The sequence below is a fragment of the Microcebus murinus genome, chromosome 6, assembly GCF_040939455.1.
Source record: "Microcebus murinus isolate Inina chromosome 6, M.murinus_Inina_mat1.0, whole genome shotgun sequence".
In the NCBI taxonomy this organism is placed as follows: Eukaryota; Metazoa; Chordata; class Mammalia; order Primates; family Cheirogaleidae; genus Microcebus; species Microcebus murinus.
Window position 1 is genome coordinate 81,442,303 of NC_134109.1, and position 24,761 is coordinate 81,467,063.

Consider the following 24,761-nt stretch of genomic DNA (forward strand, 5'->3'; position numbering starts at 1 on the left):
GCAGAATAGACTCCAAAGGTTTATTTTGTCTGTTCACAATTAAGAGAAGGTATAAAAATTGGACTCACAAACCCTGTGTAAAATAAGTTTCTTAAAATGTCTTATTTAGTGTTGAAGATGAAGCTGTGGATAAAAACATTTTCAAAGACTGCAGCAAGATTTCTTTCTACAGGTAAGGAAAGTAAATATATTATCTAGATCAAACTTTTTCTGACTATTTCAAAGTTGATGCTTATTAAATTTTTGAAAAATGTTAGACTTTCTAAGTGAAGGGTCAGTTAGGAAATTTAATGATTAAGGAATTCATTGGACAGGAGACTTTCACCTTTAACTTTATGTGCTTACTGCTATACTATTTTAAATTTTTCAGTAAACAGGTATTTTATTTTAAAAGCTAAAATTGTTTCAGACTAACTTTTAAATTTTATGTCTTTGAGTAAATAATATTTTTACATGGCTCAAAAGTAATATAAAGCAGCTGATAGGTGATTTTTAAAATAATAATAATAACATAAAAAGGTATAGGCCACTGAGGCCAGGCTCAGTGGCTCACACTTGTAATTTCAGCACTTTGGAAAGCCAAGGCAAGAAGACCACTTGAGCCCAGGAGTTTGAAGTTACAGTGAGCTATGATTGTGCCACTGTACTCTGGCCTGGGTGACAGAGGGAGACCCTGTCTGTTAAAAAAAGGTATATACATTGGAAAGTGTTACTCTTACCCCTTTCTCCTTCTGCTTCATTCCTCATCTTGTCTCTGTAAGTGGAGATTGCCCTCCCTTTTTATAGTTGTACAGTATTCCATTTAGGTAGATGGAATTTATTTTTAATTAGTTTATTTAATTTATTTTTAATTATTTATTTATAATTTATGCAGTCTGTCTGCTACTGCTAGACCTTGTGGGATGTTTTTAATCTTGTTAAAATAACACTAGATGTTAACATATGTCATTTCCTACACATGTGGGTATATTTATAGGATAGATTTCTAGGAGTGGGATTACTGGGTCAAAGAGTTAATACATTTGAAATATGTTAAATATTGCCAGATTTTCTTCTATAGGAATTGTTCCATTTTGTATTCCCATCAGGTATGAGATTGTCTGTTTCACCAGATCCTCAAAAATGATGTCTTTAAAATCTTCATTTTTGAATGTCTTTATGTGATCCTGAAACTGAAATCATCAAAAATGTTATTATATGTTATGACTTTATAATTTATTCACTCTTTGTTCTAGAAGAAGAAAAGAATATCATTTTAATTCTAAACAGGGGCCTAGAGGGTAGTCTACAATGAATGTCTGTTCACTTTGTTAAACCACTAGATTATATGAGATTTCCACTAGAATTTATTGAGTTACTACTAAAGTGTCCATTTCATGGAAAGAGGGAAAGAAATTAACAAGCTTATAAATGTCATCTATGAAAATTGTCCCACCTTCTCAATAAAGAAGACAAGATACCATCCTTTGAGCAGTGTTATGTTGTACAATTTCATTAGTATTTTTATTAGTACTCATCTTATTAGCACTCTAAGAGTACTCTTATTAGTACTTTATTAGAGTACTAATACTGTCTGTGCCCAATCACTTAATATTATAGTGAGTTTTAATGACTTCCACATGATAATATAACATATTGGATACTGACAGTCACAAATAATTCTCATGCATCTTTATACTTCATATCTATAGGCGTCAGAAACAGTATCTCTCCAAGAAGTCCACCTATCAGGCATTACTAGACTCAATCACAACAAGCGAAGTCTCTACCAAGTTCAAAATCATCAATGAAGCGACTAAGGTGAGATAGAAGTGTTTTTTACAGAGAATAATTTGTTTCTGCATTTATTTTAGTTAAATGAAGTAAATTTCCATAAAAGCTCATTAAAGCTATATATGCTTCAAAAATAAACTTTGTTAGAGAAGGAATGTCATCTTTTTCGCATCTCTACAATACACTTTAATATTAATATGAATATCAACATATAGATTGCCTGTGTATTAGATGTTTTTCTAGATGTTTTACAAATGTTATTTCTTTTTAATTAATCTTCACTATGCACTAAGAGGTACATTGTACTATCCCCAATTTTCAGATAAGGAAAATGAAATCTAGAAAATCACTTGCCCAAAGTCACACAGTAACCAGAATTTCTCCTGTCAGACTCCATCAAACACCCGTGTGCTTTCTAACCTTTCTAGCACTATTACACAATGCACAGTTGAGGAAGGTACAGATTCAGTGAATGTCCAAACTTCAAAATGCAGGTGGAACAGGGGAGAGGCAAAGGGACTATGCAGTTGAAAATTTAAGTCACAGGTGTTCCATCACCTGAAGTGCTTCTCTGGCAAATCACCATAGTTCTTCTCTACTGAAAGGATTAGAGCAATATATCTAAAGTGCTTTTTCTCACCTGTCAAGTTGCCATGCTACTTCAGAGGGGCCAGTCATAAAAAAAGCACTATGGGCTGTGCTAAGAAGTGTGACTATGAACAACTGCCTGAGGCGCTCAATATGACACTCACTTCCAGATCCTCCCCCATCTTCTATCTAAAAGCATCTGAAGTTGCTAAGGCCTCTCAGACCAATCTGACATAATTGAAAACATAGTTAAGGCCATGCAGTCTGGATCCTCTAACAGCTTGGATAATAACTTTACCAACTCACTAACAAATCCCAGTTCTGGGAAGCTGACTTTCACACCAAAGCTGTGAGAGAACTCCTGTGACCACCATGGCTTCTGCCCTGTAGCATTGTACTGAGGAAACTCATCAGAGCAGACAAAACAAAAACTGCTCACAACATCAGTGGGTTCTCTATAATATTTGTAAGGCCTTTAATTTGGAAAGGGGTCCCAACTTTATTCCCAGACAGAAGGAGCAATTGTACAGAGAGCTCCCATTGTTATGAAGTTTTAGAGATTTTAGCTATTTCATAGATGTGGAATAATCTATCATAACTTTCTTGCCCAAATTCAAAACATGGGCTAGGATCATCAACAGTTCTGTGTTCTCTTTCCCTGTCCCTTGTCTTCAACTTCTGTAACGTCTATGGTAGTTCTGGTGGCAGTACACTTAGTTCATCTCTCATAGCTACACAGATGAGACAGTTAGCCTTTCTCTAAAACCTAGTGCTGATTCTTATACCAGCCATTTTTCTGGAGGAATATGCCCCCTTGCTTAGCATCTTTGATATCTTTGAGTTCTCAGCTCATAGTACTCCCAAAATCATAGATCATCTACTGCTGATCCAGGTCTCCCATATTATATATCCTTTTGTAGCCTAGTTTGATAGCTGTTCATGGGAAAAAAATGAGGCAGCATTAATTTCTTTCCTGGAGAGCCACCCACTTTTTGCATGTGGTCTAACAGCCTGATACCCAGCCTAACTCCTCTATTCAGGGTCAGCAGAAACAGTTGGCTCCAGGAAATGCAATGCATCCACCAGAGGCCTTCCAAAAGTCTTTAGGCCTTCTATGAAATGTCAGGAGTCTTCCTGTCTCATTTTTCCTGTCATTTTCTCATTTTCCTTCCTGTTTCCATTGTGCCTAACCCCAGAGAGTTGTAGTTGTTCATGGTCAAGGCAAGAATCCATATTCATTCTTGAGGAGGCTTATTATATTGAGCACCTAAACAATCCACTGGCATGAAAACACCTGCTGAGGCAAGTAAATGAGACAAAATTACCCTGAGTATCAGTGGTGGGCCAAAATGAAATTTGTCAACATAGCCCAATACCAGTTAATGGTAGATGCCCACACATACCCTTTTACACTACTATGGATCAGTTTCCTTTTTTGGATCCTGAAAATGTGAGGGACAATGCTGTTCAGGTTAGGTGCCAGGAACCCAGCAGATCTGAATGCCTTCAAAGGACAAGAAGCCACAGTCTCAGAAGAGCTACGGGATCTCAGCACAAGGCAGCACCTGGCCAAGAAGGAAGCTGTGGAGCCCAATAAGTGATGACAGATTATCTGGGATGTCAGCAACATAGCTCCCAAGACTAAGAACCTTGAGGACCCCTTGGATCAGACTCCATGTTCAGGTATTAGAAATGTCAGAGCCACATAGGGAATCTGCATGCTCTGATCTCAGGCAAATGCATGCAAACGTATATTTTGGGAGATGACCTGGAAATTCTGGACTGAACTCTATCTTAATGTCTCCCTTGTCATAAGTTGTTGAGAGAACTAATAGAGACTTAAGGTTTCATGCACTCTTGTCACGCCCGCCTCGCCAGCAGGGAAGACACGGCAACTGGAGTTCTTCTGACAGCGCTTTAATGGGGATTGCTTAACTGGTTACATGCAGAAGACCCCGAGGAGCTCTCAGAGCGGGCTTATGTAGGCACTAAGTTCATTAGGCAGAATCTGATTGGCTCACGCAAAAGCCCTCATTAGCATACTTGATGAGAGACAGGAAAAGCCCCTACACCTGCGCGGTTCACCCTGTTTATCAGTCTTGTAGTATGGGTGTGACCAGGAAGCCGGTGCCATCTTGCAATGGCGTTAACACCGCGCCCCACATCTCCCCCTGTTTTATTAATTAATGAGAACTGAGCAACCAAGATCAAAGTCGCAGAGTCTCATCTACCCAACGGCCACCTTATCTCGTGCAATGAGGAAAACTCCGAGGTGTGCAAAGGCTGGCTGTGGGATTGGAGACATGCCTTATCTGGTGCAATGGGAGAGATCCCTCAGAGTGCAAAGGCCATGTCTAAAAAACAAGGAGGAACGAGGGCAAGTGCAACCCATACAGAGGCTACCGGCCAAGCATGGTCAACCACACCTGTGTTGACAGTCCCAGTTCCATAGCAGCAAAGGCCTGCGCCACTATAACATTGTCTCTCCGTCTCTGGGCTCGCATCCCAAGGAGACACCATAGGCCTCCGAAGGAAGTGACGACCAGCAAGATGGTCATGGTCCCAAGGCCAGCCCACTCTTTCAGGTGCTGAGTGGCTTGATGAATCCACGTTGCAAGGGCCGTAGCTACGCCGGCTGGCAGGTTATTAAGCGCATATGCGGTCTGCAGGGTTGTGCTCAAAGCTACAGCCGACGCTGCGGCAGCCGTAGCGATAGCTGCAACAATTGCAGCCGTTATTCCAAAGTTCCTGCGAGTCCTGAACAATGTTAAGGAATTAGGAGCGTCTACAGGAACAGGAATATATCTGGGTAAACGAGCAACAGCAACAGGATGCGAAGTGGCATTCCAACACAACGTACAAGTGGATGATGTACAGTTAAGCAGTGAAGTAGCAGGTGTCTCAGATACAATGTTCTCCAAAGTAGCTTCCTCCTCTGAATCTAGCTCCTCCCTCGCCTCCTCCCCTGAACTTGAGGAAGTAAGAGAAGAGGAAGAAGAGGAACCATCCTCAGAAATATCCAATTTCCCAAATTCTGACCGAAAAAAGGCCATCTCCTCTGTCCTCTGCGTCTTCCGTCCCGTCGTTTCCTCTATCATTTTTATTTTTGGTACCTTTACGTCTCTTTCTCTCCCTTTTTTCTTTCTCTCCCTTTTCTCTTTTCTTTCTCTCCCTTTTCTTCTTTCTCTCCCTTTTCTTCTTTCTCTCCCTTTTCTTCTTTCTCGGCCTTCTCCCTTTGTCTGACTCTGAAGTACTGTCTTGATGGTCAGAGAGCACCTTTTGCCCTGCCTGTAACGAAAGCAGGGAGCTCACGGGCTCTCAATAACAGTCTACCTTGGTCAGCAAAGGTCCGAATTCGGTTCCGTCCCACGCGTCAGTTCTGAACTCTCCTCTATCAAGGTCATCTTCCGCTGGTGCCTCAAAGTTGTTTCGGTTCCCGGAACCGAAACACCACTTGTCGCTCCCCACACCCTCTGTCAATCTGGTAAGGACTGTAATCTCTAAAGTTGTCTGTACCTTATATCCAGTTCATTGCATAATCAAAGAGCCTTGATTAAAGGTTATTTCTGGGATGAGATGGGTGTTTCAAGGGGATTGCACATTAGGATATGGCACAAATGTCCAAAAATTTAAAACAAGCTGCATACATCCACTTGTTCAGAATGATAGTTTTTTATTTCAGGTTCAGAGAGAGCCCAGAGTCTAAGAGGATCATATTTAGCTCACAGCTGCAGTTCTCAAATTGCACTGATGAGGCAGATTTTGACAAACCCAGCACGCTTAGTGCCTGCCTGCCTGCCTCTACACCTTTAAAAATCCTTAACGTGGTAACTTTGGAGTTGTCAAGATTTGTTGTTAATTTTTGAAATCCTTCCTCCCAATTCCCTTCCCCCAATCTGCCGCTTAATAAACAACCAGGAAGTAGAGCTAAGCTTCATTCAGCATTGTCTTACTCTGCTCAGGCTGCCATAACCAAATAACGTAGACTGGGTGGCTTGAACAACAGATGTTTATTTTTCACAGTTCTGAAGGCTGAAAATTCCAAGATCAAGGTCCCAGCAGATTCACTGTCTGGTGAAGGGCCTCTTCCTGGTTTGTAGACAGCCACCTTCTTGCTGTGCCCTCACATGGTGGAAAGAGAGAGAGGTAGAGAGAGGGCGAGCACACGCACAGCCTCTTTGGTCTTTTCTTATAAGGGCACTAATCCTACCTGAAGACTCTACTCTCGTGACCTCATCTAAACCTAATTACCTCTCAAAGGCCCCATCTCCAAATACCATCACATTGAACTTCAAGATGCAAATTTTGGTGAGACATAATTCAATCCATAGCAAACATGATGTTTCTAGAACATGGATATATTATAGAACAAGCTGAAGTGCTGACCTATGTGCTGTCAGAAGGTCAGGACAATCAAGGCTTTGAAGAAAGGCTAATTACAGGTTCAGATCCATAAGTTTTCTCATATAGGGTCCCAATGCTTATTCATGATGACAGAATAATCAGGTAGATATTTAGTAAAGAAGCTCCTAGAGAAAATCTAATAAGAAAGTGATCAGGAAATTGTTGACTGCTTTTTTAGAACTCCTTTTTCCCCCTACTATTATCAATTTTCTATCTTTAGTGAAAATTTGACCTGGCTTGAGAAACAGAGAAGATCTGGTCACGTGACCTCACCACAGGGAAATGTATACTGTCTCTTAAGTCTAGCTAAAAAGCACTGCTAGACCTTGAAGCAGGCCTTTGTCTTCAAGCTACTTTATGTTGCTAATTTTGATGCTTTCTCATAAAATGGATGACCATTTAGCAATATATTTATTTTTGTTTGTAGCCTATTTGCCAAGTTTCACCAGAGAGACAACACTGCTAGCATCCCAGGGTACAGTATCCAGGGTATAGGGATATCTTTGAGCACCTCCATGAAGTTGCCACTTGCTTCTTCATCAAAGATTGATAAAAATGAGGCTTTGCCCAACCAGCCACCTCCTCAGCAGATAAGGCACAGTTACCACTTGTTATCCAGTATTGTTTCTGCAAAAATGGCCAGGAACAGGCAGCTAATTTGGGAACTGGCTAAACAGTCAGCAAGATACCTGGACAGGCTAATTATCGTTGGGGAACATGCCAATGCCAAGCATGAGGTTGCCAATGTTCTCTTGTAGAGAATCAGTGCTTGGAATAAACTGATTGGCTGCAACTGTGGAAGGCACCATTAGTGGCCTCCAGCAATTTAATGAACTCTTAGACCATTGTCTAGATCCTGGGAGGTGCTGATGAACAGCTGGGGGAGATGGTTGCTCACTTTTCTAGGGTTTTTAGGTTAAGTCTTCTTTATAGCCTAATGGGGAGACCTGGTATCAGAGGAAAACAAAATCAACCCATCAAGGAGGAATTGATGGAGTCATAATTTCCCTTAATACCCACTGCCATTTAAATATGTGTTCTAGGGCTGTTCTGTTAATTCTATTACAGTCTATGCTAGTTGTGATCCCAGTTTGGGGTGAATAAAAAGCTTTTTTAAAATATTTGTGATCAACCGTCTGCTTGAATATGCAGACAAAGCTATTTCTATCAGCATGATCTTTACAAAATGTCTGATATTTTTGCCCACGTGGCCTTAAAAATCTAGACTTATCAATAAAATACTACCAGGTTTTAATTGTTATTATTGAGTATGGGAGAAATAAGATAGGAAAAGGAATTAATACTCTTTTTTTTTTTTTTTTTTTTTTTTTTTTTTGAGACAGTGTCTCGCTTTGTTACCAGGCTAGAGTGAGTGCCGTGGCGTCAGCCTAGCTCACTGCAACCTCAAACTCCTGGGCTCAAGCAATCCTTCTGCCTCAGCCTCCCGAGTAGCTGGGACTACAGGCATGCGCCACCATGCCCGGCTAATTTTATATATATATATATATATATATATATATATATATATTAGTTGACCAATTAATTTGTTTCTATTTATAGTAGAGACGGGGGTATCGCTCTTGCTCAGGCTGGTTTCGAACTCCTGACGTCGAGCAATCTGCCCACCTTGGCCTCCCAGAGTGCTAGGATTACAGGCATGAGCCACTGCGCCCAGCCAGGAATTAATACTCTTTTCTAAACTGTGAGAAATGTGGGCAAAAAAACAAGTGGAGACTTGTAGTACTCTAAGGAACTTCTAAAATGTATTCCTTTCTCTGAGGATTCATCTAAGCTCCGTCTAAGTGAACATTTACACATCTTAACAAAAAAATTTTTTTAAGAGACAGAGTCTGACTTGTTGTCCAGGCTTGAGTCCAGTGGCTGTTCACAGGCACAATCATCATATACTATAGCTTCAAACTCCTGGGCTCAAGCTCTCTTCCCACCCCACCCCCCTCCCCCTACCAGTAGCTAGGATTACCACGTGTGTTACCGTGCCCTAGCTCATCTTAAATATTTCTAAGGGAGCAAAATACATGCTGTCTCACCTCATTTTAAATGTCCATTTAAAATGTTTAGGTGTGTGTTTGTTCATTTATTTTACATAAATTGGTCTGGCAGCAGTTTGAGCATAACTACTCATTTTATCTAAGGATTAATACCAAATTCTCAATTTAAGCAATCCAACTTCTATAATTTATCTTCTTAATGTATTAATATTTTTTCATTGTTATTTCCAATCACCACTAATAGAAGGAAGAGATTTGGTAGTTTATTTATATATTATTTGTTTATAAATATCCAAATAGGTCCCAAGAACAGGAATATCTAGAAATTCTTAATATTTTAGATAGAAGAATACAACATTTATGTACAAACTTTTTGAAAGATCAAGGTTTTGGTGGAAGAATTAGGCAAGAACTGGCAGTTAAGCCACAAGGAAGTGGCTTTTAAACTGTCATCCATAGAGCCCTGAGGTTTCCATGGAGGTACCTCAGGGCTTAATACAGGGAGAGGAGGAGACTTTCAACTCTCAGGTGGCAGCAGTGAGCCACTCTATGCTATCTTCAACCCAAGTGGCTTTACTTATTGGACTTCTAGAAGTCTGCTGACCTTTAAAAAAAAATTAAGCTGATAGAGAAAAACTACATGAGCCAGATCATAGGAGCAGATGATGCATGTTAAGGTCTAAGGAAAGTTTGTGTTAGGACCGTGAAAGCTATATTGCTGATAATAAGAGATAGGAATGAATCTGGATGTTGGCCTTGAAACAGGCCACCCTATAGGAAATCTTTGCTAGCTAAGTTAAGTTAAAATTTAAATGGAGCTTTAACTCTGATTTATACATAAAGTCATTACGGTGAAAGCAACATTATTGCTACCTCTTCATACACAATTAAGATTTTTTTCCTGGGCTGTACAGCCTTAAGAACAGAACATACAGAGTAGTCTTTGGTTTAAAACAATTTAAGAAAAAGCTATTTTACTAAAAATAGGAAGGTCTCTGAGTGCATAACTAGATATGATTTGTTAATCATATGTAAGCAGACAACCTATGTGCTCTCTGCTTACAATGTTCTTGCCCATTTTTGCCTACCCTAAATCCTACTAATCCCTGAAGGCCCTGCTTAAATCCTTCCTACTCCAAGGAGACGTCCCAGAACTCCTCACCTTGCAGTCATTAATATTCCCCTTCCTTATTCTCCCACTGTTCTTGTCCTTCTGTCTCAGCACTTATCTTGGAATGCTTTATGTTAACTTTGTATCTCTTTCATCTACTCTAAATTTCAGTTTGCCCAAGAGTTCAGTCATCACAGTATTAGATGCCAAATAAATGTTAACTGAATTGAATTTGAGAGAGCAGTAGAAATATATGTCTAACTAGGAAGAGAATATATAATCTAACAGGATTTCAGCTTTAATTTGTACTTGGACACATTTTCAAATGTTACATTCAGATAGGACACTCAAGCAAAAGAACATTAAACATGTAAGAATTACAGTATGATCATTACTATATCATAACCCTGTCTTAGAGTATCTATAAAAGCATCCACAGCCATAGCACTATTTACCTGGTTACTCTTCAGTATCATGTCACTGTTTAACTGCCCTGACTGCTCTACATTCCCAAGAAGCTAAGTCATAGTAACAGTAACATCTTTTTGTGTGTGTGTGTGCTAGCTTATTTCTCCATACTTCCTATGCCTTACTTGTACCACATGGTCCCTTTTCTACACTATGTCAGAAAGCCTACCCAGCTTACCTCCATTTAACAGACATAATGGTAACAATACAGGTACCCAGCTGTAACCAAAATTTGTCATCACACTTCGTGAAGAATTTGCAATAGACCAGTGTGGCATTGCACACCAGTTGTAAAGCACTGCCTTAAAATATTTTTCTGATCTAGATGCCTCATTTTTTAACCTGAATCCAACCATTTCTATTCTCCTGGAGTTTTGTTGTTTTGTGTTTTATTTTTCAAATTCTACATTCTCTTCATAGTTCTATTTTGTTTCTATCTCCCATTGTGGGCAGAGTTTTATGTAAATTCCCCAGCCTCTTGAAAAAGTTCCCCAAGGCCTTGTTACCAGCTGTAGAAGAATCAATCCCAGCTTGATTTTAGTGTAGCAAGTCTCATTTCATCCACCACAAGAGAAATCCAATGATCATTGTTTTACTCTCTATTCTTTTCTGTAGCCTGTTACCCTTCATCTTTCATTAAGCTGGAATCTAGTTACTCTGGTTTTAACACCCAAACTCTTACTCTTAACATATCTCTAGTTTATCATAGATACAGTAGCCATATGTCCCGATTTTCCTAGGCCAGTTTCAGTTTATGCCTGTCATCCCATGTAATTATTGATAGAGATTCCTTTCACTCTAAAGATCCTGGTTTAGACAATTATATGTTTACCTAGCCATAGAACACATAAAAGGTATTTCTTGTTGCTACCACAGGTATGGCTGAGCAAGTACATATTAATACATAGACCGGGGACCTTTTTCTTTTTATTATTGACATTGTTCCCCAATTTGTTTTGCCTATCATAATTTATACAAATACTTTTCTCATTATTATAATTTGTGTAGAATTGACCATCACTGGAGTAACCTGTTAAAGCTAATCTCATGATTCTATTTCCAGGTTCCTCTCCTGGCTGAAGTTTATGGTCTAGAGGGAAACATTTTCAGGCTTAAAATTAATGAAGAGGCTCCCCTGAAACCTAGGTATGAAGTTCCCGATGTCGTCACAAGCAAGCCAGGCACTGTAAGGTAAGCCAAGGAATAAGATATCTTAGATACAGCCTCAATGTATTCTTTCATCATACCTTGAATAGTAGATTTTGTATGTGCCTCCTATTTTATCTTTTCAAAGCTACAGTGATTTGCAGAGTTAGTATTCAGTTATTTGGGGATAAGTTTATCTATTTTCTATGAATATTCTGTTTTTTCTTCATCTACCATTTGACTCATCAGCATGTGATAATGGGAAGAAGCAGAACTTTGATACCTACTCTCCTTCTCATAAAGAAATTGGATTATTTAGCCAGACTTCGGGAGCAAATAGAAGAAAAGCTACTTAATTTACTAACTCAAATTAGCAGCAGGGCTCCAGAGATCTAATATACTAGCCAAACTCCCATGCTTATAGTAATTTATACAGTTACACCTACTCATTTTTTTTTTTTTTTTGAGACAGAGTCTCGCTTTGTTGCCCAGGCTAGAGTGAGTGCCATGGCGTCAGCCTAGCTCACAGCAACCTCAAACTCCTGGGCTCGAGTGATCCTTCTGCCTCAGCCTCCCGGGTAGCTGGGACTACAGGCATGCCCGGCTAATTTTTATATATATATCAGTTGGCCAATTAATTTCTTTCTATTTTATAGTAGAGACGGGGTCTCGCTCTTGCTCAGGCTGGTTTCGAACTCCTGACCTTGAGCAATCCGCCCGCCTCGGCCTCCCTCACCTACTCATTTTTAATTAAGTTTATTCTCAGAAGTCTAACATGTCATTTTACTTAGAGTCAGAAATAAATTAATAATCAGTGTCTAGGTGAAAAAAATCTTTGGAGACTAAAGCATTTTTGAAGCACTTGCAAAAATCTTTTTCAGGTATCACATTTTCCAGGGATATTTCAACTCAGTTTTGCATATTGGTTTCTATTATTTAACTAAGGGAATATAAGATTATGCCAGATGCTTTGCTTTTTAATTTTTTATTCATTTATTTATTTTTCATTTTTAGAGATCGGACCTCACTCTGTCACCCAGGCTGGAGTACAGTGGCATTATAATAGCTCACTGCAGTTCTGAATTCCTAGGCTCAAGCAATAGGACTATATGTGTTTGCTACCACCCCCAGCTAATTTTTTTATTTGTATTTATTTATTTTTTTTTGAGATAGTGTCTTGTTTTGTTGCCCAAGCTAGAGCACCATGGCATCAGCCTAGCTCACAGCAACTGCAAACTCCTGAGCTCAAGCGATCCTCCTGCCTCAGCCTCCCGAGTAGCTGGTACTACAGGCATGTGCCACTATTTCCTGCTAATTTTTTCTGTATATGTTTTTAGTTTTCCAGCTCATTTCTTTCTATTTTTTTAGTAGAGACAGGGTCTCGCTCTTGCTCAGGCTGGTTTTGAACTACTGAGCTCAAGTACTCTGCCCGCTTTGGCCTCCCAGAGTGCTAGTATTACAGGCGTGAGCCACCGCGCCCACCCTATTTGTATTTTTTGTGTCTTGCTATGTTGCCCAGGCTGGTTTCAAACTCTTGGCCCAAAGTAACCCTGCCATCTTGTTCTCCCAAAACACTGGAATTATAGGCATGAGTCACCACACATGTCCAGATGCTTTAATTTTCACTATATTGAGCTGAACACAGTGACTTATTCTGTAATCCCATTGACTCAGGAGGCTGAGACAGGAGGATCAGTTGAGCCTAGGAGTTCAAAAGCAGCCTGGACAACATAGCAAGACCCTATCACTAAAAAAGAAAGAGAGAGAGAAAAAAAAGAATAACATTAGCTGGGTGTGGTGGCACATGCCTGTGCTCCCAGCGCCTTGGGAGGCAAATCACTTAAGCCCAGGAGTTCCAGGCTGCAGTAAGCTATGATGATACCACCATACTCCAGCCTTGGCAACAGAGTAAGACCCTGTCTCTAAGAAAAAAAATTAAGGAGTTAGGAAACTGGAATTAAAGAGACTATTGTCAGGGCTTTTGCAGTTTGACAGTTGTATCAATGCATATATATAACCACTTAGTCACAATGTATTATTTTTTACTATCCTGGAAGATTAACTTTGCTAGTAGATCCTTCAGCATTTTTACATCTGTGTTCATAAACAAAATTAGTCTGAATTTTCTTTTTCTGTGCTTTCTTTGCCATGTTTTAGGGTCAGAATGATATTAGCTTTGTATTGTAAATATGGTATATTGGTTCTGTTTCTGTTCCAACTTCTTTCTAGAGGGCCTTTGGCTACTGCAGTAACTAGAAAGCTTAAAACTATATTTCTCCATTTCCCTGACTCCCTTATAGCTAGAATTTCTGATGTAATTCTATTTCCACAAATCAGATGCACTTATAGAAATCTTGATTTCAGAATTGAGATCCCCATTTTGCTTCTGTGGATTTGGCAGCTATAGAGTGGCTCTAAGGCCATTAATTAGGGCCATAGTGTCCTGGTCTCTGGATTACAGCTCAGGTAGATGATCCTAAAGCCCAGCAGTTGCCACTGTAACTTCTGATTACCCAAATTCCTGATTCTGGCTGAGCTAGAAGGTCCGCTGGCCATACAATTATGCAGTATTGTTCTAGGGTTCATTACTGGACACTCAACTTAGAACCTACTACCTCAGCCCTTCCCATGATATAAGAAACTAATTCTCTATATTAAGGAATTTGCTTTCTGCTTAAAATAGCCAGAGTTGTTTCTGTTATCTACAGTTGAGCTCTGGTTGATACAGTAGTTGGTGTCAGAAGTGGGTGTAAGCAACAGCCCCTCAAGGATGGGAATATGAGATTGGCTGGCTGACCTAGTTGGATTTAAAGGCAATGAGAACCTAATTACCAAAAGAGAACAGGATACTAGTGTTATGGGCTGAATTTTATTGTGTCCTCCCAAAATTCATATGTTGAAGCCCAACCCCCAATACCTTAGAATGTGACTATATTTAGAGATAGAGAAATAGGACCTTTAAAGAAGTAATTAAGCTAAAATGGGGTCATTTGAGTAAGCTCTAATCCATCATGACTGGTGTCCTTATAAGAAGAGGAGATTAGGGTACACACACAGACAGACAACTACGTTGAGGACACAGTGAGAAGGCAGCCTTCTGCAAGCCAAGGATATAGGACTCATAAGAAACTAAACCTGCCAACACACCTTCATCTCAGACTTCTAGGCTCCAGAATTGTGGGGAAATCTGATGTTTAAGTCACCCAGTCTGTGATATTTTGTTTTGATAGCTCTACTAATACAACTGGTAATAGACCATGACGTTCCATGACAAAGTTACTTAAATTAGTACCAGTGGTCAACTAAAAATAAAGTGCTTATTGAAAGCAGACCAAGTGGTAGAGCCATACCACACTATGATTGTCATGCAGAGTTCAAAACTCTGAGGTAGGCCGGGCGCGGTGGCTCACGCCTGTAATCCTAGCACTCTGGGAGGCCAAGGCAGGCGGATTGCTCAAGGTCAGGAGTTCAAAACCAGCCTGAGCGAGACCCCGTCTCTACCATAAAAATAGAAAGAAATTAATTGGCCAACTAATATATATAATATAAAAAAAATCAGCCAGGCATGGTGGCTCGTGCCTGTAGTCCCAGCTACTCGGGAGGCTGAGGCAGGAGGATCGCTTGAGCCCAGGAGTCTGAGGTTGCTGTGAGCTAGGCTGACGCCACGGCACTCACTCTAGCCTAGGCAAGAAAGCGAGACTCTGTCTCCAAAAAAAAACAAAAAAAAAAAAACTCTGAGGTAGCCTAGCTGCTATTAGTTTCACTGAAGAGCTGAAAGAACAGTCTCAGGGCTTTAAATTCTTAGCTCAAGATATTGTCAGAAAACCAATAAGGGCCAGCGTGGTAGCTTACCCCTGTAATCCTAGCACTCTGGGAGGCGTAGGCAGGAGGATGGGGATCCGTTGAGCTCAGGAGTTCAAGACCAGCCTGAACAAGAGTGAGACTCCATCTCTACTAAAAATAAAAAAAATTACCCGGACATGGTGGTGTGTGCCTGTAATCCCAGCTACTTGGGAGGCTGAGGTAGGAGGATCACTTAAGCCCAGGAGTTTGAGGTTGCTGTGAGCTAGGCTGATGCCACAGCACTCTAGCCCAGGCAACAGAGCGAGACTCTGTCTCAAAAACAAACAAACAAAAAGAAAACTAATACATTTCTATGACAATCCTAAGAGACTCTCCTATCTCTTGTCGCTTCAGGGTACTTGTAGCTGAAAATAAGATAAAGAGTTTGATACTGCAGCATGCTGAATTAGACCATAAATTGAAGTCACAACCTCATCATGTCTGTGACTCCTCAAAATTGAATAGCAACATTTGGGAAGATTTGGGAAATTCTAAATGCCCAAATCTCAAAACTCCACTGAGCCTCCCATTCCATCAGAAGCAGCTCCTCCCATAAAAACAGGTTAAAGCTGATCTTGCCTTGCTTGGATACCTTGTATTGACTTCACCTAAGACATCCCTACAAAGGGATTCGAATGCTCCTTGTGCCTCATCCCTACTATCCTTCACTGCCTCCAGGCCCACTCTCAGAGTCAGATCCCAACATGCCCAGAGAGCCAATTACAGTCAAAACCAGGAGGAGAAGGTGTGCATGCCTGTAGAATTATAAGATATTATAATGGCAAAAACCTGGGAAATATGCATGAAAATGGTTTCTGGGGAATTCCTAGACGAGAAGAAAGGAACTTAATTTTAGATCAGGCTAAATTTATTGACACAGGTACATGTACCACAGAATATAGATTCGATATGCTAACTTGGATAGCTGAGAGTAGTTCTAATTATTTGCTTAGTTGGTTAGCTATAATATGAACTCTGGTATGGATTCTTCTGGATGAAGCTGAGATACCAAAAATTCCTAGGCACAGTGTAGAAGAAACGATGCATAGAATTAGGAAGATAAAGATGTTGAAGTGGATTTGTCATATGCAATCAGCTCATTCTAGCCCTAATTGTTTCCTAAAAAGGATCCAGAAGAAACCCCCTTCATTGAGAAATACATTGGAGAGGAAACACTGGGAAAGCATTGTAGTAAATGCCTTCCTATTGTGGGCTGGAGATAATGGTTGAAAATGATGCCATTAAAAGGGGCTCTCAGATTTCACAGGGCTCTCAGATTTCACAAGACTCCAGGTAGAAGAGACAAAGTAACAACATTTAGTTGTCAGAGACAGGTGAACTTAATTCCATTACATGCAGTAGTGCCCATGTAGTACCTAAAATGGTTTAACGCTCAGTGAACAATTTACTGTTGGGTCCATTAGACTGAAATAGATGGACTAAAGTCCTGTTTGATAGAATAATCAAAAGAATTCTATCTAGGTTTGATGGACAGTGAGACACAGCCTCTCAGCCAACTCTGGAGTTAGTTTTCAGATCCCAAGCATTTTGTTTGAAAGAGAGGCCTAGAATCCATGGAGAAGAACTGAAAAGACATAATAAGAACATAAACTATCTCTTCTTACCTCCCTTAAAGAGTCCTGTGACCGGCCGGGCGCGGTGGCTCACGCCTGTAATCCTAGGTCTCTGGGAGGCCGAGGCGGGCGGATTGCTCAAGGTCAGGAGTTCAAAACCAGCCTGAGCAAGAGCGAGACCCCGTCTCTACTATAAATAGAAAGAAACTAATTGGCCAACTGATATATATATATAAAAATTAGCCGGGCATGGTGGCGCATGCCTGTAGTCCCAGCTACTCGGGAGGCTGAGGCAGAAGGATCGCTCGAGCCCAGGAGTTTGAGGTTGCTGTGAGCTAGGCTGACGCCACGGCACTCACTCTAGCCTGGGCAACAAAGCAAGACTCTGTCTCAAAAAAAAAAAAAAAAAAAAAAGAGTCCTGTGACCATTTATCAGAGTGACTATGCACTGGAGAAAAGGAAATATTTAGACCTTTGAGGGATTTTAAGTGCTGGCTTTGAGCTTACATAATTTCTGAAGATCCAAAATATCCTATCAGTGAACATGTCAAATTGGAGGCTGATAGGAGTTAGGGGATAAATAGATTAATAATAATTTGACCTGGTTCCATCTCACCATGGACCCAATCTGTGTTATTTCCACAGTTTCTGAAGATATTGTTGGAATCAGAAAGAAAAGCAATGTTTAGATTCAATGCACCAAAGTATTACTAGACTTTCCAGATTGAAGTAATAATGATGATTCTAGCTAACTTTTATTGAGTGGATTATTTATGGGTCAGGCATTGTGTGAAGTGCTTTACATGCATGAGCTCATTTAATTCTCTCCAAAAATTCTGTTTGTTGTTGCTTTTATTATTGCCACTTCACAGATAAGGAAACTGAGAGCAATAAAGGTTGGATAACTTTGTTATCCAAAATTAGAAAGTGTATGGTTAGAGTTATGCTCAATCTGAGCTGTCTGACACCAAAGCCTGCGCTCTCATTAGTGGTTGTCTATTGCCTTATTTATGCTATGTCACATAAATATTGATTTGCTAGTTGATTACTTGGAATTGCAGATTGCATAGAGCCATGTAAACCTACAGCAATTTATTTTTCTTTTCCTGCTTTGTTTTCTAGGCTGATTTCATGCTCAGGGGATGCAGGCAATCTAGTATTGGCAGATGGAAAAGGAGACCTGAAGTGTCATATCACAGCAAACCCATTCAAGGTAGACCTGGTGTCTGAAGAAGAGGTTGTGATAAGCATCAATTCCCTGGGCCAATTATACTTTGAGCACCTGCAGATTCCTCATAAACAAAGGTATTTCTGCACATTACTTGATATGTAACAACCTTTAGAAAACCTGAATACCAATTGCCTAAATAGAAAACATATCATCATAGAACATTGGTTTGCCTTTTTATTATAAATTGTGATGAGAAATTTCGTCTTTTCACCTGTGAAGGTGCATATAGGACTTATGACAAAAATGATTGCCAAATTTTTGCAAATGTTACACTCTTAACATGTCTTATGTGCGGCTGTGGCATTCTCTATCTTCCACACCCTTCTGAAAAAGCATTCTGTTGATTTGACAAATGTTGATATGAGCTAGCATGCTTTCATCATTTCACTTACTGACTTACAATAACATGAATTACCCTAGACTTTAATAGTTGTCCAGGAATTTTCTGGGACCATCCATTTAATCAAAGCTGTTTGTATGGGGGATCACGTGAACTGGGAGGTGGTGCTAAGGAGGAGATTCTTACATTTTTATCAATATTGTTTTTACATCTTCCAATATATAGTTCTTTCTATTTTAATTATAATAGTGAACATATTATATGGTCTATATGTAGACAGCATTCAACATCATTATTCCAATATAGTGATTTTTTTATAAGTTTTAAGTTGTTTCTATTTTAAAATTTTAATATTAAAAACATCTGATTTTCTTATCACAGAACTAATGTTCATTGTAGGCAAGTTATAAAATATCAAAAAGAAGAAGATTTAAAATACCTATAATCCCACCACCTACTTTGTTAATGCCTTATGAATATTCTTCAAGTACTTTTTTTGTACTAAAAAATACTAATAATAACATAATAAATACCTGTGTACCCAGGGTGTTTATATTTAAAACCTTTTTATTTTATAAATCCCATTATTTTGTTTTGTTTTCATTCAGAGGTGATATCTAAGTTGGTCCTTTTTAATTAATTTATTTATTTAGAATAGGCACATGGTACAAAGGAGTATATAGTAAAAAGTCTCCCTCACCCTTTGTCATTTAGCTCCCCAGTTCCTATCCTTGAAAGTAATCAATATTTCCAGTATTTTGTGGATTGGATTCTTTCAGAGATAATTTATGCCTATACAGCACATATATTCTACCTTTTCCTTTCCTGACACAGTGGTGCCACCTTTACACATTATTTTGCACCTTACTTTTTTTTGACAATGTGATAGTTCCTAATTTCTTTATTTTTTATTATTTTTTATTTTTTTGAGGCAGAGTCTTGCTTTGTTGCCCAGGATAGAGTGAGTGCCGTGGTATCAACCTAGCTCACAGCAACGTCAAACTCCTGGGCTCAAGCAATCCTACTGCCTCAGCCTCCCGAGTAGCTGGGACTACAGGCATGTGCCACCATGCCCGGCCAATTTTTTTCTATATATATATTATATATTAGTTGGCCAATTAATTTCTTTCTATTTATAGTAGAGACAGGGTCTCGCTCTTGCTTAGGCTGGTTTCGAACTCCTGACCTTGAGCGATCCGCCCTCCTCAGCCTCCCAGAGGGCTAGGATTATAGGCGTGAGCCACCGCGCCCGGCCCTAATTTCTTTAAAGCAGCTACCTTGTTTCTATTATACTAGTATGATTGCAACATGATTCACTGAATAAAGTCCATATTGATGGACTTTAAATTTGTTTCTAATCTTGTTTTATAACTAATTACTTTATGAATAACCTTGCTTATGTGTCATTTGCATATAAGTAAGTATATCCATAGGATAGCGTCATAAAAGTATAGTTGCTGATCAAATGGTTTGTGCATTTGTAATTTTAATAGATGTCCGCTCAGTTATGCTGTGAACCTAAAACTGCTCTGAAAAATAAAGTTTAAAATTAAAAAAAAAAATAGAAGGCAACATACCAGGAAAATTTTTCTTTTTTCCTCCTCAAAATTTTTCAACATATATAAGAATCAAAAATTAATATACATAATATAGAAAGAGCTCATACAAGTCAATAAGAAAAAGAACAGCAACCAAAAAATGGGTGATACAAACTGTAGCAATACATAGTAACATAATGTCAAAAAAATTAAAATTGAGTGAAAAAACATGTCATAAAAATATATATAATATACTTTTATTTATATAAAAATTTTTATAAAGGAAGAGCAAATTCAAGTAATATATTATTTAGTATTCATACATATGTGGGAATGCTATAAAGACACTAAAGGAATGATTAACACAAAATTTAGTAAAGTAGTTACCTCTGAAGGATGGGATAAGGAGGCAGATGTATTTCAATACAAAGGCACAGAGACTTTAAAGAAACAAGTCATTTCTGTTGCTTAAGCTCAGTGGTCAGTTAATAGTTGTTCACTTTAGTATTCTTTAAACTCTGCATATATATTGTATATTCTTCATATGCATGCTATATTTTATACTGAAGACAAAAATAAATGTATGTATAAAAATAAATAATTCACAGAGAAAGAGGTAGAAGTGCCAATAAATATAAAAAGAGGTAGTCTCCATCAATTGTAGAAATACAAATGAAAATGCATTATTTTTTCTAAAATTTTAGATTGGCAAAGACTGATAAAGTCCAGTGTTAAGAATATGGAGAAAAGAGCACTCACATATAACAGAATTGTCATACTCACTCGGGAAGACTGTATATTATGTTGCTGTGTACTAGGGTAACACTGAGTAAGGGGAGCTATGTTCTACCTTGTTTATTTATGTTTTTTTGAAATATTATGAGCATTTATTACATTTATAATAAAAAGTTGATAAAGGTATTTTTAAAAGGGTTAACAATTCAAATACATCTTTATTTTTATAAAAGAAATCAAGCTATTGGATTAATGTTCATTGTTAAGTTTCAATTTTATTTTATCTTATTTTATTTATTTATTTATTTTGAGACAGAGTCTCACTCTGTTGCCCAGGCTAGAGTACCATGGCATCAACCTAACTCACAGCAACCTAAAACCTCTGGGCTCCCGAGTAGCTGGGACTACCGGTGTGTGACACTATGCCCGGCTAATTTTTAGTAGAGACAGTGTCTTGCTCTTGCTCAGGCTGGTCTCAAACTCCTCAGCTCAAGTGATCCTCCTGCCTTAGCCTCCCAGAGTGCTGAGATTACAGGCACGAGCCACCTCGCCCAGTCAAGTTTCATTTTATTTTTTATACTGATGTTATATTTAATAAGTTAAAGGATGGAGTCTCAAAAGTTGGAAATGAAAATCTTTATGATTGAACAAAATTTTATCATTCTTGCCATTGAGTGAAATAACTTTATTCTTATTATAACAGAACTGTTAAAGAAAACAAGGAGGATGCATCAATTGACACCTCTCAGGTAATCTAGATTCAGCAATTTATTGTTGTCTTCCCCTCTATCATCGTATACACACACACACACAATGGAATATTATTCAGCCTTAAAGTGGAACAAAATTCTGACACATGCTACAAAATGGATGAAACTTAAGACGTTATCCTAAGTTAAATAAGACAATCACAAAAGGACAAATACTACATGATTCCACTTATATGTAAAATTCATAGTCAGATTCATAGAGGGTGTTGTCATGATGGGGAAAGGGGAAAATGAGGAGCTATTGTTTAATGGGTAGGGAGGTTCAGTTTGGGATGATGATAAACTTCTGGAGATGGGTGATGATGGTTGCACAACAGTGTGAATGTATTTAATGTGAATGAACTGTATACTTGAAAATGGTTTAAATGATAAATTTTATGTTGTGTATATATAAACATAATAACACAACCACAATAAAAATGTATACTCATGTCAGCTGTGGTTCATAAGGAGGATTATTGACATTTATGTAGAACAAAGATTTGATTTGTTACATGTGCTAACATCATAAATTGGTCTTTTAAAAGATGAACTTTCTGTTTTGTTTTTTAATAATCCAAATAAAATGTGCTATTATGGTAACCAGATTTGTTGCAATTTATAAACTCATTGCTTCCTTTTTTTATACCAACAGGAAAATCAAGAGGATCTAGGCCTGTGGGAGGAGAAATGTGGAAATTTTGTAGATGTCAAAGCTAATGGTAAAATTGAAACTGGTATTAGTATTAAAACAGATCATTCCAAAATGGCTAAAAATCTTTATCTAAAAGTCCCTTGAAGGCCGGGCGTGGTGGCTCACGCCTTTAATCCTAGCACTCTGGGCAGATTGCTCAAGGCCAGGAGTTCGAAACCAGCCTGAGCAAGAGCGAGACCCTGTCTTTAATAAAAATAGAAAGAAATTCATTTGCCAACTAAAAATATAGAAAAATTAGCCGGGCATGGTGGCACATGCCTGTAGTCCCAGCTACTCGAGAGGCTGAGGCAGGAGGATTGCTTGAGCCCAGGAATTTGAGGTTGCTGTGATCTAGGCTGACACCACGGCACTCTAGCCCAGGTGATAGAGTGAGACTGTTTCAATCAATCAATCAATCAATAAAAGAAAAAAAATATCCCTTGATCTTTGGCACCTAAAGCAAGTGACTTCAGTAAGGTGAATAGAAATCTCAGGTTTGTGTCCCCTCTTCTTCAATAATGCATTGCCACAGAGAAATATTCATTATTTGTCTTTTATGGGGAGTATAAGAGAAGTGTAGGCAACATGGAGCCTGTGGTCTCCTGGAGCGGCCTAGGTCAGCACACTGCTTGCACCATCCAGTAGATCAGATGCTACAAATTCCACATTCTATTTTTATGAAAGTCAAGTGATGAGAAACTGAATTCTAGAGCTCATCAGCTTCAACATTCCAAGCCAGTAGTTCTGAACCATTTCCAGGCCTCCCCATCATTCACATGGGTATCACATGCCCATCTGTGACGATTCTCACAGGGCTTAGGTAGGGAGGCCAGGTTTGTCTCTTTAGGAGATGCCTTTCAGATACTTGGGGCTTATGTTATTAAAAAAGCACTCACTTTCCTCCTTCCTTCTCCCTACACTGTAGAATCACAGATTGTCTCTAACTCCTTTGGTACCCTATTTTATATCTACAGCATAGTTCAATGATCAGGGCTGACAGAATGCCTGAAATTTATAAGTAGGGAAGGTTCTCAGGGTTTCTTTTCTATATCATCACAATCTTTTTTAACTTCTCTGTAGCACCCCTTTTCCACAAACTCCTACAAACAGGAACATTTGATGTCAAATGCATTAACCTAAGCATAAGTTTAAGTCCATATTACGTCTCCTAATTATTTGCATTTTTCCCATATCTCTAAAATAATTGTTTTGTTTTGTTTTCAGCTTTTATAATTGTGTTTATTCATTTAACTTTTAAAACACTACTATAGTTGAATATTATAAGAAAAACAATAGCAAGTAGTGAGCGTATTATGATTATAGTCCTTCAGTCATTCACTACTGCATATTAAATGTCAGCAGTGAGTGTCATTCACTGGCCTCATTAAGAGGTTTGACACTGAACACCACCTCTGGGATAATGTTCATCACCCTCATATGCTTCTCCATTGTAATGGTGCCGTCTCTCTTAATTTGGATCAAAGTCCTCGAGTTCTACTTGATCCATTTTATCAGTCTCTTCTACTTCCTTCCTCTCAGGTAGGAGTTTTTCAAACAAAGACAGTTTATCAGGAGAAAGAAAGACATTTTCAGGAAAATTTACCTTCAATTCGATGATTAGGCAACCCTTTTCATATGGTCTATGATAAATTGGCATGCCTTCATTTAGCACATACTTGATATCTCCATGCTTGACAATTTGACCTGGATGGGAGGTGATGACTATGGTTCAGTTGTCCTGAGTAGATATTGGCTTTTGGAAGCCACATAATGCTTCAACCAGCTGTATGTCCATACACATGAAAAGCATGGTCCTTCTGATCTAACACAATGATAATATCTCCTGGCTCTAGTCCTGGTTCTTGGTCTCCTTCAACATGGAATGTTATCTTCTGGCCATCTTTCATGCCTTTGTCGATATGAGCTTCTAGAATCTTCTTTTCTTGAACTATCTTTCTTCCATTGGAACTTTTACATCTGTCTTTAGGACTGATCCGTTCCCCATGGCCCTGGCACTCCATGCACACTGACTGAATTTGCTGAACCATTCCAGGTCCTATCTGATGAATTCTTATTTGCATTCCAGTACCTCGGCAATTGGGACAGCACTCTACTGCTCCTTTCTTACCACCTCAGCCTTCACATTTGTCATAAATCACATTCTTTTGCAGAGCCAGTTTTTCTTGTTGCACCATTATATAAATCTTCTAAGTTACTGAGAGCTGATGTACAACATTTTTACCTCTACTTTCTCTTTGCATCCTTCCTCTTCCTCCAAAAAACATACCAAAGATGTCCATGGGGGAGCCAAAACCACCACCGGCTCCACTCTCTTTAATTGCCTGTTCTCCTCTTTTGTCATATAGTTCCCTTTTCTTTGCATCAGAGAGAACTTCGTAAGCTTGAGAAATCTGTTTAAACTTCTCTCCTTCATTTGGATTTTTATCAGGGTGGTACTTCATGGCCAGTTTCCTATAAGCCTTTTTCAATTCTTCGTGAGTGGCATTGCATTTGACCCCCAAAACATCATAGTAAGTGGTTTCTTTTTTTTTGAGACA

General features: G+C 38.9%; 1 protein-coding gene and 1 pseudogene across 3 annotated transcripts in view; one reads left to right on the forward strand and one right to left on the reverse strand.

Annotated features, from left to right (window-relative positions):
- Positions 1 to 24,761, forward strand: part of GANC (glucosidase alpha, neutral C) — a 69,449-nt gene that overhangs the window by 2,135 nt on the left and 42,553 nt on the right. For all 3 annotated transcript variants that reach the window (XM_012766516.3, XM_012766519.3, XM_012766514.3), the window contains exons 2-7: positions 110 to 172; positions 1,692 to 1,800; positions 11,417 to 11,544; positions 18,039 to 18,221; positions 21,464 to 21,509; positions 22,165 to 22,231. In XM_012766516.3, the coding sequence (XP_012621970.1) occupies positions 110 to 172; positions 1,692 to 1,800; positions 11,417 to 11,544; positions 18,039 to 18,221; positions 21,464 to 21,509; positions 22,165 to 22,231 (596 nt within the window). The remainder of the gene's footprint in view (positions 1 to 109; positions 173 to 1,691; positions 1,801 to 11,416; positions 11,545 to 18,038; positions 18,222 to 21,463; positions 21,510 to 22,164; positions 22,232 to 24,761) is intronic.
- On the reverse strand, positions 23,588 to 24,658 carry LOC105872505 (dnaJ homolog subfamily A member 1 pseudogene; annotated as a pseudogene).